Here is a 14856-nt window from a genome sequence, read left to right on the forward strand (position 1 = left end):
TTTCTTTTTTTTTCCTTTTGCAAGGAAACGGGGTTAAGTGGCTTGCCCAAGGTCACACAGTTAGGTAATTATTAAGTGTCTGAGGTCGGATTTGAACTCAGGTACTCCTAACTCCCAAGTCCAGCACTCTATCCACTGTGCCACCTAGCTGCCCCTTATGCTTGGTTTTCAAAATGAGCATCAATTCTGCCACCACAGTCCAAACTAGGGATTTGTTTGTGTTCCACAAAACATACCAGTTTGGGGGAAACCTGCCATTTCAATCAATGAGAAATCATTGATCTGGACTTGTGGTCTTTTCTGAAAGTTATATTTTCTGCCAAAAAAATTCTTATCCAGTGAAACTTTCCAGTAGACTTTTACTAATTATTTCATTTCCCTAGAGTCTACTGATTATCATCTCAGTGACCCTCTGTGGATGCTCTGACTGTGTCCTCTCTTTTTATTAATCCTGGTCAGCAGCAGCTTTGCTTTCTCCCCTGGTTTCTCATCCAGTAGAAAATATCTGGGTGGATGGGTGACATATGTTTCCCACTCGTATTTCTTCCCCATAAAATAAAACCAGTCAAGCAGTTGAAAAATATTTATTAAACACTTGATATGTGCTAAGAGCTAAGGCTAGAAAGAAAAACAAAGAAACAAGCACATGTTTTCCTTCTCCCCAATACTCAAAATAGGAAAATTTCTCTGTGAAATCCATCTCCTCTGTAATGTGGAAGGGACAGAGGTTAGGAGAAATCAGACTTCATGTAGGCGGTTTTAGACTCTATACCTTAGCATGTTTATGCAATTTACCAAATATGTTTGAATTGTTCCAATTTTTAGGATGATTGAGAAAAGTTTTCAGATCTTCACTAAGGTAATTGATGTGGCTTAGTGTGCAATATTTCTCTTTTCTGATTGAAGGCACTGGCTGAAATGCTGAAAGTTAATGGTGTATTGAAGAGCCTCAATGTGGAATCAAACTTCATTTCTGGATCTGGTATCCTGTCCCTGGTAGAAGCCCTTCAGCATAATACTTCATTGATGGAATTGAAAATTGATAACCAGGTAAGATGAATTATCTCCTCCTCCCCCTGTGTTTTACAAATGAGGAAACTGAGGTCCAGGAATTAAATGACTTTCCACAATTATATAACTAGATAATTGCTTATGTTGAATGGATATCTGTATAGTTTTTTAATATTAAGAAAATGTTATTTGTGTTTAATCTGATGTTAATCTGAGGGCTTCCTCTGCAGTATGGGCACTAATCAGTGCAAATTCCCTTCAGTTGTTCAATGTAATTTCAATGCTAAATGTAAATTTGCCAAGATGAGAACAGCCTCAATCCATCCAGCTACCCCTCCTCCAGCTTCCTGCCTCTCAGTCTTCCACAGTGGGTACCTGACCCCAGTCACTAAAGGGAGTGGTTTCTGGCCCCTTTTACCTACTTTTTCCTGACTCACCTCTGCATAGGAAGTGAGCAAAGACTAAAGAAGTTTGGTCTGCACTGGCCTCAAGGCTGAACTCATCCACTCACATGAATATAGATAGCCCCAGCTGCCTCATATATTTTCCTTTTTCTCTTTCCTTCAGATCTTTATTTTTAGTCCATCCTCAAGCAACTTATTGTCTCTTCAGGTAAAATCTGTGAACTTTGCAGGCTTGTGACATGAAAATCCCGAGCTTTCCCACCTCCAGGGCCAATTGTGTATTTTTCACTTCCAAGAACTTTGTAGTGGCACCACTCATTTTTCCTGTCATCACACAGAAAACAGGTTTCCCTTTTTTTGGTTTTTCACTTTGCTAATACTTACCATTGTTACCTAATTCAGCCCAACAATTCTCCTACCTTCTATGCCTCTATTTTTGGTTTTGGTTTTATTTTCCTATGAGTTGCTGGCTGAAATAGCTTGATTATCTATATTTTTATCTGTCTATTGATTCTTTCATTATTTACTTGTTTATTTCCATATTTAGGATTGAACCAATGCTTTCTTTGATCTAGGGAACTTCTGGTATAGAAATTCTTTTTACCAGTGTGTGTATAGGCAACTCCTGTGCAATTTAGAGCTTTTGAGAACTGCCTAGAGTCAGAAAGATAATGGTTTATTCATTGTTTCATAGCTAGTATATATGAGTAGTATCCCAGATTTCTTTATTACAAGTATTGTCTTCTATCTCATTTGCCAGACTATGTCTGAGGTTATTTTCTTGAATGGTTTAATTCTAGGATAATGTTTAGTTCTATTCATTTTCTTCTTGTTAATCTGTTTCTCTTATATTCTTTTGTTTTTCACACTCCTTTAAAGGTATTGATTCATTCTCAAATATGGCTCTTTATCTTAAGTGTTTTCTTCTTTAATTGCAAAGTTTTTGGCATAGTGCTTAAGTCATAGTAAGTGCTATATAAATGTTAGCTATCATTATTATTGTTATTATTCTTTCTGTTTGTGGAACTTTTTTTTTCATCAATGCCAAGAGGGCCTTTATCTTCATTATCTTCAAAGAAGCATACTGTATGGTTTGATTCCTCTGCTATATCATTTTCATCAGTCATTCTTCTGTCTCTTTCTAACATTGCCCTCTGTCCTGAGCTATTGGTTCAGAGGCAGCAGTGGGAGAACAGATGGAAGGAAGTATGTGTCAGAATTCACCAACAGTTGTAGAAATGGGCATTGGGATTGTACAAAACAGATGTCCCAAAAGGAATACTTGGATAGGGTCTTGCAGCCTCATGGTGTTAGGTGATACTTGATATCCACTGCAGAAGGTCAGGCCTGAAGAGGAGCAAAGCTGACAAAAAGAACTGAGTAAAGCACATGGTAGTTCGTCTCTTTTAAACTTGTTCGAAATTCACACCAATTTAGCCTTGGCCCAGGTCCCTCTTTACCTTTATCTTTTGGTTAGGCTGTGGTATCGATGCAGGTCAAGCACCTTGATAGATGACCAACTACCTTATCTTCTTTTTTCTGTTTTATTATTCCATGACCCTTTGGGTCTCCAGCAAGGAATTATAGGAATATTGAGCACATAAATTTTCCATTACATTAGCATATAGTGAAAAGTGAGTGACAAACCTGACAAGGAAAACTTAATAGATTAAATAAATGTAAAAATTTATTATGATATTTCCTCTCTGATGTTCTCCCTCCCTCTCTCTCTCTCTCTCTCCTTTCCTTTCCTCATTCTGAACATATAAAATATGTGAAGAATCATAGCCTCACAAGTGGGTAGTCTAAAGGAATAATATATATTTTGATTGCTTATATTTCACAAGATATCTTAGGGTTTCAGGACTAGGCTTTTTTCCCTTATGTATTTATAATTTTTTTCAAAGCACTGGGACAAATCTTTTGTTTCATGTAGTTTAATTTGATTTAATGATTTTATATGATTTTATATGAATTAATGATTTAATATGATTTAATTTGATTTAATATGATTTCTTGAAATATAACCCTGGAAAACCAGACTTTGATAAAGTCCGTTGGAATTCAAATGGAGCTACTTGACTAGGTCTTTAAATCTAAATCACTTTGATCTCAATGATTTGACCAAAATTTGGTTCTTAAGTCGCACATGTTCTTTGGGTTTTGATGGCTCTTGTTTCTGTTGGCAATTGTTTCTGTTCTGGCCATAAATTCTGAGAGTCTTCCCCTCCCAGACTGAATCTTTTGTGAAGACAAACTAGCCCATCTTTTGCTTCAATTCTTAGCTAGACTTTAATCACTGAATGGGTGTTGCATCAGAGAAACTGAAACCTGGTAAAGATCTTAGCTTAAAAGACCAAGGTCCCCCACTACATCTCAGGCCATTACCAGCTGTCCTGACCTATGTCTTGCCACTGGATCAAATGACTGGAGGAGAGAGCGAGGCTGTTGACTTTGCATAGCCCACCCTTACTTTAATCCAATTTACTTGCAAGTCAAGATAGTATCCTCCTGATGTCATTGGTCTTCTTCAATATGAAGGACAAACAACAACATCATAGAAAACAAATACCAATCAAAAGAATCTATAAATCACCTCCAGAAAAAAAATCAATGCTATAAGTTCCTAAACACATGATCTAGGGAACTTCTGGTATAGAAATTCTTTTTACCAGTGTGTGTATAGGCAACTCCTGTGCAATTTAGAGCTTTTGAGAACTGCCTAGAGTCAGAAAGATAATGGTTTATTCATTAAATATTCATTCATAAATATTCATTAAATATCATTAAATTTGATAATTCCATTAAATTGCAGGAGGGAATGTAAAAGAGCACTGGAGCTCAAGATGTAACCCAAGGTGACCTACAAACAAGCAAAATCATGAAAAAGAATTGACACTCAATAAAAAGAGGCATTTGAAATATAACTATACTATCTTTAATGATTGATTATTCAGACTCTACTTGGGGACCTGAAGTGATGGGGAAATCATGCTGCCTCCAAAAGCAGTCCATGATAATAACTTAAACCTAAATTTCTTCATCATCCATTCATTGTTCTTAGTTAATTCCTCTACCAAATGACATCCTTTTAAATATTTGAAATACTTCCACTTAAGTTTCTTTTACTCTAGGCAAAGCAGACATACTTTCTTCATCTTACTCTCAAAAACATGGACAACATAATGTTTGCTCTCTTCTGGATATGTACCTATTTGTCAATGTTCTTCCCCCAAAATGGCACTTATAATGAAACACAGTATTCTAGTAAGGGTCTGACCTGAGCATAATATTGTGGGACAGTAGAAGACATGCCTCTCTCTTTTTTTTTTTAAAGATTTTATTTTGAATTTTACAATTTTTCCCCTTATCTTACTTCCCTACCCCCCTACCCCCCCCAGAAGGCAATTTGTCAGTCTTTACATTGTTTCCATGGTATACATTGATCCAAATTGAATGTGATGAGAGAGAAATCAAATCCCCAAGGAAGAAACATAAAGTACAAGAGATAGCAAGATCAGACAGCAAGATAGCAAGATCAGACAGCAAGATATCAGTTTTTATTTTTTTCTAAATTAAAGGTAATAGTCCTTGGTCTTTGTTCAAACTCCACAGTTCTTTCTCTGGATAACATGGTATTCTCCATTGCAGACAGCCCTAAATTGTCCCTGTTTGTTGCACTGATGAAATGAATGAGTCCATCAAGGTTGATCATTGCCCCCATGTTGCTGTTTGGGTATACAGTGTTTTTCTGGTTCTGCTCATCTCACTCAGCATCAGTTCGTGCAAATCCCTCCAGGCTTCCCTTAATTTCCATCCCTCCTGCTTTCTAATAGAACAATAGTGTTCCATCATATACTTATACCACAGTTTTCTAAGCCATTCCCCCAATTGAAGGACATTTACTTGATTTCCAATTCACAAACAGGGCTGCTATGAATAGTTTTGTACAAGTGATGTTTTTACCCTTCTTCATCATCATTTCTTTAGGATCAAAGGGTATGCACATTTTTGTTGCCCTTTGGGCATAGTTCCAAATAGCTCTCCAGAAAGGTTGGATGAGTTCACAGCTCCACCAACAGTGTAATAGTGTCCCAGATTTCCTACAACACTTCCAACAGTGATCATTATCCTTTCTGGTCATATTGGCCAGTCTGAGAGGTGTGAGGTGGTACCTCAGAGAAGCTTTAATTTGCATTTCTCTAATAAGTAATGATTTAGAGCTATTTTTCATATGACTATGGATTACTTTGATCTCCTCATCTGTAAATTGCCTTTGCATATCCTTTGACCATTAGACATACCACACTTAATATAGTCCAAGATCACTTTCTTGGCTTCCATGGAATACCTTTGCCACTTGAGTTTGCAGTCTATTAAAACCATACTATCTTTCCCCCAAGAATTGTTGCTTACCAAACTTTCCCTATTTTTTAGATATAAAGTTAATTTATTTAGAACTTCATATAGTGAGTTCATCCTTATTTGACCCATTGTTCTGGACTGTCAAATTCATTTTGCATATTGCTTGGCATAAAACACATTGTTTAATGTCTTCAGTTCCCTCAATTACAGGTTTCATAATCATAGTGTGAATGCTTTAATTCAATTATTTAATTAATTTAATTAAATTATTAAACAGCATGGGGACAAGGACAAATCATTTAAGAAACGTTTTTTAGTGAATATTCTTTATTGTATACTTAGTGAATTCAGGGAGTTCTACCAATTCGAAGTTTACTTAATTATCTTTATCTATCCCACATCTCTCTGTTTTGTTCATGAGGTAGCATAAGGGACTTTGCTAAATGCCTTATAAACTCTAGATAAATAGTATCCAAAGTATTCTTGGCACAATAACCCTGCCAAAAAAATGAAATACAGTCAGTCTGATAGAGTCTATTCTTGGTAAAGCCATGCTGACTCTTAATGAGCACTACTCTCATTCTCAATGCTCACAAGATATCCCTTTAATAATATATTCTTAAATTTTTCTAAGAATCAGTCAAGGCCACTTTCTTATAATTTGAAACCAAACTTTTACTTATTTTTTTAATCTAGAGGAAATATGTTCTTCTCTACTCACACATGATTCAATATAACATTTATTGACTACTATATACTATTTGCATCCTTTGAATAGAAAGACAAAAAAAGTAGTTCTTTATATTATACTAGTGTTTGCACATATATAGATTATATAAACTAAGAAAATTTTAGGATGGAAAAAAGTACTAACAACTGTATAGGAAGAGATCAATCCAGGGAAAATTCACAAAGGAGATTGCATCTGAGCTAAGCTAAGAATTTTAAAGGGTCAGGGTATAGAGAAATTGAATTTCAGGCATGGTGCATTAACTATACTAAGGAATGAAGATTAGTGAAAGTAAGTGAAATGCTGAATGTGGGAACAATTAATAGAGCAAGTTGGCATGGAATGTAGTGTATGAAGAAGGGAGTCCTACAACAACAGCAACAGCAACAAGAAATCTAGTAAGGAGCCAGATAGAAATAGGTAGCTAGGAGCCAGATTTTGTGTGAGTTTTAAATACTAGACTGAGGAGTTAGTATTTTGTTCTAGAAACAATAAGGAGCCCTTGGAGATTTTTGAGCAGAGGAATGACAGAGTCAGATTTTTGCCTAAAGAATATTATTTTGGAAAAAGTGTAAAAGATGCATTAGAGAGGTACAGTATGGAAGTAGGGAAACCAATTAGGAAGCTATTTAGTAAAACAGGAAAGAGGTGATACGAGCCTTTCACTGAGATTTTGGTCATGTAAGAAGTCAAAGAGAAAAGAATGGTATGCACATAAACCAAGGATTAGAGAAAGACAAGACCTGTCAACTAATTGGCTTTGGGAAGCAGGAAGAAAGAGGAGTCAAGGACAACTCCAAGGTTGTGATCATGGACTGAAAATGACAGTGATACCTTCAACATAAGTAGAAAAGTTTGTTGGAGGAAGGAGTTCAGGGCAAGGAGAAGAGAAAGTAAAATAAATTGTTTTCATTTTGGAAATGTTGAATTTGTGATGCCAAAAGGTATCAGAGCCAATAGACAGTTGGGATTTAGGACATTGGGATTTAGGACATGGAGTTCATGATAAAATTAATGCTGGAGATAGAGATCTGGGAATCATCTGCAGATTATGAATCTATGGGAGATAGTGAGATCATTGAAAGAGTTTGTAGAGAGAAGAGAGGCAAAGACAAGACCTTGGGGGGACACCTATGCTTAAGGGACTACAGATGATTGGGATTAAAAAATGAAGATGACCTACTGAACAAAACTGACATGGGTCAGAAAAGAAGAAAAATGTTGGAGAAGCTAAAGGAGGATAAAATTCTAGGAGGAGGCAGTGGTTGATGACAACCAGAAACTCTATAAAAGGTCAATATAGGATGTGTACCAAATAGCAGTCCTATTCCTTCTTTCATCCTCCTTTCTTTCATTTAGCTTAAAAAAACACTTTAAAAAATTCCATTTAATTCCATAGCATTCATTACTGTTTTTGTTGTTGTTGTTCAGTCATCCTATTGTGTACAATTCTTTGAGACCCCAAGGTCACACCAGGCCCTTCTATCCTTCACTATCTCCAAAGTCTGTCCTAATTCACCTTCCTGGTTTCCATGACATCTATTGATCTCATCCTCTGCCATTCCCTTTTCCTTTTATTTTCAATCTTTCATAACATCAGGGTATTTTCTGATGAATCTTATCTTATTATTTGTGCAAAGGTTTTACTCTCTTATTCTAGCACTCCTTTTACTCCTTCTGCAGGACAATATGAAGCTTTTGCATTCATATTTCATTATCTGTTCTTATTTTTTCCTGTACCTGTTTTTTTAATTTAATTGGTTGATCATTTAACTGGTTGATCAATTCTTTATGTTTCCACATTGATTTTAGGGGGCAGATAATCTCCTTTTTACCTTGGATGGAATTTTTGCTTGGATCTTCTATATTTCATTCTCAAAAGTTGTTCATTCCTCCTAAGTTGGACTTCTTTGTAGAATTTTTGCCTTTCGGATTCTATCTTTTCCCTAAACCATTGTAAATCTGCTTTTTCTTAATTCTAGGGTACATGACAGGCTATGCTAAGCTTACATCTCATTTTACAAAGTAGAAGATAGTATGGTCATTTCTCAATGAGGCTTCCATTATTTACCACATAACAAAATGAGTCCCATGGTCTCATGGATGATTTGGGGATAAAAAGTTTAAAAAAGACTACAGTGAGACCACCAGGTGATCTAATCCAAATTTTTTATCTGGAAACAAGAAAAAAGAAGAGGGTATGAAAAAGAGTTCCATTCTTTTTTTTCCTTTCTTTGGTATATTATATGTATAGGATAGGGCCAAGAACTTGTTATTCACATCTGTCTGGATACCTAGAGGGGAAAAAAATTTCTAACTGAAATTTCTAAGATTCTAAAATAAACTCCAACTTTGACTCCACATATGTCAAAGAAACCTTCAAGTCAGGGAAGTATTATAGGTAAAAGCTCAATTCTGTGTGCAAATTTGTTTTAAATGCTTGGAATATATTGAGTGAAATTCCTCCTTGACCAACTTCTTCCTAAAGCACACTTCTTTAGTTCTCCCCCAATTCTTACTTGACACTTAGGTCCTATCTATGCCATCTCACCCTCAATGTGGTGGAGAAGGGAGAAGGTATAAATTGTTTTGGTTATGTTTTGTTTTTTTAATGGTCAGCTCCTCTTTTAATGTAACATTAGCTTTCCTGAACAGAACATTCCTGGGAGTGGCTGGGTCATTTCTGAGATAATGACACAGAGAAGAGTGCCACATTTCCTAGCTAATAATGGGACTTTCAGTCCCTTCCCAGACTAATGGGAAACATACATTATTTACCAGATCAGTGTAATACAGTGTCCATTTTTATGGCACATTAAAGGTTTCTGGTGCTCTAGATATGCAACATTCTGTGGAGAGGCATTTGCTATTATGGAAGCTTTAAAGGGCAGCAGTTGTAGAGCAGGTTCTACCGAATATAAGCTTTTGTTGATTTTCTGCCTATATTTTCAGTAAATCAACTCACAAGAAATCAGATGAACTCCAACACTTAAAAGTAGTTTTTAATTCTCAAATTGTTGATGACAAAGGTTCTTACCATTTTTATTCTTAATCTTTTTAATGGAATCATGGACCCCATTAGTCATCTGATGTTGCCTATGGATTTCTTAGACTAATATTTTTAAATGTATAAAATAAAATATACAAGATTACCAAGAAAATCAAAGGTTGGTGAAAATAAAGATGTATTTTTTCCTTATCCACAGACCCACTGAAATCTACTCTGATCTATTGTCTTGAAAAATTGCATTTGACACCACACCATTAGGAAAAGTAGCATTCCAAAGGAGCCTTTTTCAATGATTTACTGACTATATTGTTTATATCTAAGAAAGTCTCAAATTTTAGTCACTTATCTTTCACTGTTTCAGTTTCTAATTGGTTCCTCTGTAGCAGAAAGCAGAATACCTAGCTTCCTTTGTCTGTTTACCTCACTCATCTTTGTTGGGATAACTTTTGGCCTGTTGATATTATTCGCTTGAGAAAGAGGTGGGTCAGGGAATCAAATGGGAGATGCTCCATTCTTACACAATTCTTGCTTTTTTCTCTTTTATCAAAGAGCCAGCCCCTGGGAAACAAGGTGGAAATGGAGATTGTGAGCATGTTGGAACAAAATACAACTCTTTTAAAATTTGGATATCACTTTACACAGCAAGGCCCCCGGCTCCGGGCTTCTAATGCCATGATGAATAATAATGACCTTGGTAAGTTAGCCAGTCCTATGCAATATTTTGAAGTACTAGAATTCAAAACACTAAATTAAATGTGTGTGTGTGTGTGTGTGTGTGTGTGTGTGTGTATGTATTTGCCTTGTATATTTAGGAGAAAATGAGGATATGAGAAGAAGTGATTCCAGTAAAACTGTTTTCTTTTAATTCCAGAATTAATTTTTTTAAAGGGCACTTTCTAGGGTCAATTCCTGGGTTGAGAGGTACAAGATAAGGATTTTATCAAATAGACTCCCCCAATTTAACCCGCACACACTAAAAGTGTACAAATCATACCACCTTCGTGAAAATTACCTGAGTATTTTAGATTCCCCTAACTTTTCCTTTTATGAACTCTTGTAGCACCTTATAATCCCTGGGTCTAACAGAAGATTCTTTCAGGTATTCTATCTTACCTTACCATTTCGATTTTAGGTAACATAAGGGGAATTAATCTTTCTCCTTCTCTTAAATCATACCTACAGCACCTAGTGGAGGACTGAGCACACAAAAGGCAAAAAAGATGATGATATCATTCTTGAAGAAGGCCATGACCTCAAGGGAGAGGGTGGGGCATGACAAGCATATTAACTGAATTTGAGTGGGGGGTACTAAGTCACCAGCCTCACTTTCTTCTCCAGAGCCAGCTGGGTCTAGTGGTCAGATGTGAATCAGGAATGACTGCAGATGATCCTGAATGCAAGATAAATCAGGGTTAAGTGACTTGCCCAAGGTCACATAGCTAGAAGTGTCAAGTATCTGAGGTTAAATTTGAACTCAGGTCTTCCTGATTCCAGAGCTGGTGCTCTATCTATCTAGCTGCCCAATATTTGTTGAATTAAACTGAATTGTCCAGTGGAAGCATCCAAAGGTCTTTTTTTTTCGCCCAGAAGGCTAAGAAATATGTAGACTAATAGAGATATAAAAAAATTAAGTTGTTAAATACAAATCATCCTCTTAGGATAGGTTTTTACCAGAAATTCAAGGACTGGTCAGTGTGACTGTGTTAGAACCAGGATGATGATGATTATGATGATGATGCTTATCCTTCATTTTCGAAGAGGGAGGTGATACCATGACAAGCATGTGAATTGGATTGGGGCGGGGAGGGGAGATGCTGTGCTAATTCAGCAGTCTCACTTTCTCCTTCAGAGTTTCCAGGGACCAGATATAGATCAAGATGACTAGAGATGATCCTGGATGAGAGGCAGTCGGGGTTAAATGACTTGTCCAAGGCCACACGGTTAGAAAGTGTCAGAGTCTGGATTTAAATTCCTGTCCTCCTGATTCCAAGGCCAGTGCTGTATCCATTGCACCATAATAGGGGACTAATGGTTAGTTGAAGCCAAATTCCTCATTTTATAAAGATCCAGAGAGGTTAATGGCGATTTCTTCTCTGAACTTCTTGATCCCAGAGGTTCTTAACCTTTATGTATGTGACATATACTTTTTGGGTAATTCCCTTTTCACAATAATGTTTTTATGTACTATAAAATAATTATGTAAAAATAAAGATATGATTTTTCACCCATCTCAGTTTACAGAACTACTCAAATCTATTCATGGACCCCTTGGGCTTCTGTTGAGTTCTGTGAACATGAGATTAAGAAACCCTACACCAGATGGTGGGAAATAATAATAGTCCATAGAGATAGTAATATATAAGATATGAAATGCTTTTCTCATAACGACACTCTGAGGTAGTAGTCCAACTTTTATTGTTCTTATTTACAGATGAAGAAACAGCATTCAATTCTTTTCTGCTATTCTTTATGGAATTTTTCTTCAAGAAAAATTATAACTCTATCATACTCAGAATTTCATTGGCAAATATTAGAATTGGGATCTTCTTATTGTTGTTCCATCATTTCAGTCTGACTCTTTGTGACCTCATTTGAGGTTCTCTTGGCAAAGATAACTGGAATGGCTTATCATTTCTTTTTCCAGCTAATTTTACAGAGGAAGAAACTGAGACAGAGTGAAGTGACTTGCCCAGGGTCACACAGCTAATTAAGGATCAAGCTGATTTGAACTAGGGAAGATGATGGAGTGTTCCTGACTCCAGCAACATTCCTTAAAAAGACATTAAATTGGAAATTCAAGTGATGTTTATGCAGAAGCATAGAGAGTTTGAAAATCCCTGCATCATTTTGGGTAACTTCTCATCTCTGTTGGACTTCAGGTTTCTCATCTATAATAATAACTAATAATGATAGAACATTGTACAAAATATAGCTGACATTTATGAAGTGCCTAGTATAGTACTGTCCTAGGTGCTTTACAATTATTATCTCTTCTGATCCTTAGAACAACTCTGGGAGGTAGTTACTATTATCATTCTAATTTTTCATGTGAGGAAACTGAGGCAAACAGGTTCAATGACCCTGGGCAAATCAATGAACCTGTTTGCCTTAGTTTCCTCACCTATAAGTTTCTGATGTTAGATTTGAACTCAGGTCTTTCTGACTCCAGGTGCTGCATTCTTTGCCCCAGGCAGCTACATGCTAGACATTTGATGGGAATGATCTAGTTTGAACCACATAGATACTGTTAATTCCATTTTACAGTTGAGAAACAGGAGGCTTAGAGAAATTAAGTGACTTATCCATGGTCACATAACCAGTAAGTGTTAAAGGTGAATTTGAATCTAGGGCTTCTTGACTTCAAGTCAAACACCTACATCTGCAGACTTTATGTTGAACTCCTCTGACACAGTAGGGTGAATAAATGAACAAAGGCTGCAATCTAAAGTTTGCCTCATATCATCACTACTCTGTTTTAGAAACATTTTTTTTTGTACAGGGTAGAGAAGCATGGACAGACCTGAGGTAAAAGCTGCTGCACCAAAGAGACTTTTGACTATATTAGGTGCTTTGAGTCGAATTAGGTCTCGTGAATAGAAACCATCTGTGTGATTTGAAAACTTTCACAAGTGGCAAACAGAGCTGCAGTTTGTTGACTGGTCTCTGGGTTAAACTCATTGTCTTGGCAGCACTGAGAAGAATTGAGTGTGGAAGAGGAGAAGTTTTGGTATCTTAGCAAAACTATTCCCCTCCCATGATTACTACCTAAGAAGGCAGCATGGAGCAAAGAATACCCCCAGCCATCCTCAGGATGCAGAAGACAATAAATAAGGCCAGATTTAGCATTTGCTAAGGAGGTACTGTCTAGTTAGATGGTGCAATGGATAGAGCACCAGGTCTAGAGTCAGGAAGACTGAGTTCAAATCTGAACTTAATATCTCTGTGACGTTGGGCAAGTCACTTAACCCTGTTTTTCTCAGTTTCTTCATCTGTAAAATGAGCTGGAGAAGGAAATGTCAAACCACTTCTATATCTTTGCACCCCGCCCCCCAAACCCCAGATGGGGTCAAAAGAAGTCAGATATGATTGAACAATAATATCCACCGTAAGCTTATGTTCCTTGCTAACACACACACACACACACACACACACACACACACACACACAAACACCCGATTTCCCATTTTGCTGTCCTTATTTTAATTCTCCCCTTCCCTCCACAGTCCACCACAGCCTCAGTTCATTCCAAACTTTAGAATTTCTGGCACTATTTTTAATAGGAGGACACTAAACTCACTCCCTGTTAACCTAGTTTGCATTCATTTTCTTTAATTACTTTTCAAAATTTGTGTTGTTGGCTAGTGAATTCCCTGCATGTCTATATCAGTTTCTTTAGACAAATTGCATTTTTCCTCATGGGAACTGGTTTGCTTTGTGTCTTCACAATTTTATTTTTCAGCATCTCCCATCTCTCCTGCACACATCTGGATGGTTTGAAGGTCTCAGGGCCAGGTCTTTAAATTGTTTTCCAAGCTACTTATCTATTTTTTTTTATTGTTCAGATGAACTATAGCTTATGTCAATGATTTAATCACTTTTTTCTTCTTCCATTGATTTTCACCTAGATATGATAATAATATGATAGTAACATCATACTTCCCCATTCACTGTACTTTATTAATATGACTTTTTTCCTATACTGTTTCTTTTAAATATGATATGCCCACCTAGATCCATGGTCACCAAATCTCAATGATACTTGTGGAGACACATATTTCCTCTGGCATTAGTACCTCTAGTTCCTCTTTATTGGCTAAGCTTTAGACTTTTATTTTTTTTTAGGTTTTTTTGCAAGGCAAATGGGGTTAAGTGGCTTGCCCAAGGCCACACAGCTAGGTAATTATTAAGTGTCTGAGTGTCTGAGACCAGATTTGAACCTAGGTACTTCTGACTCCAAGGCCAGTGCTTTATCCACTACTGCCCCAGCTTTAGGCTTTTATAAAGAGACATTTGAGATGATTTTGTTTATTTGTTTCATTTTTTACTGGTTCCATTTTTGAGGATTTTATATCCTGTGTACTTCTGGATATTTGAAATGACATTCTTCTTCTTTCCTTATAGTTATTTTCTAAAGTATCTTCTTTAGGAAAGATGCATAAACATCCTTAGCCCTCTACTATCCTTTTAAGTTTAAATCCCTTTTGACTAGATTTCAAAGCTGCTTGGCTAATACATTCTTCCTCTCCTCTGTTAATTTTACTTCAGCTTAGACCAGGAATCTGTCCTTAAAATTTTAAGCTGTAGATCAGAAGTCTGAAGTTGTCGAAAATGACCTT

At 36.5% G+C, this 14856-nt stretch overlaps 1 protein-coding gene across 1 annotated transcript in view; it reads left to right on the forward strand.

Annotated features, from left to right (window-relative positions):
• The window catches only part of TMOD1 (tropomodulin 1), a 162354-nt gene that overhangs the window by 131741 nt on the left and 15757 nt on the right, over window positions 1-14856 (forward strand). The window contains 2 exon segments of the mRNA XM_074201960.1: window positions 907-1050; window positions 10070-10214. Of these exon segments, the coding sequence (XP_074058061.1) occupies window positions 907-1050; window positions 10070-10214 (289 nt within the window).

This window comes from Macrotis lagotis, chromosome X (genome assembly GCF_037893015.1).
Source record: "Macrotis lagotis isolate mMagLag1 chromosome X, bilby.v1.9.chrom.fasta, whole genome shotgun sequence".
NCBI classification, from domain to species: domain Eukaryota; kingdom Metazoa; phylum Chordata; class Mammalia; order Peramelemorphia; family Peramelidae; genus Macrotis; species Macrotis lagotis.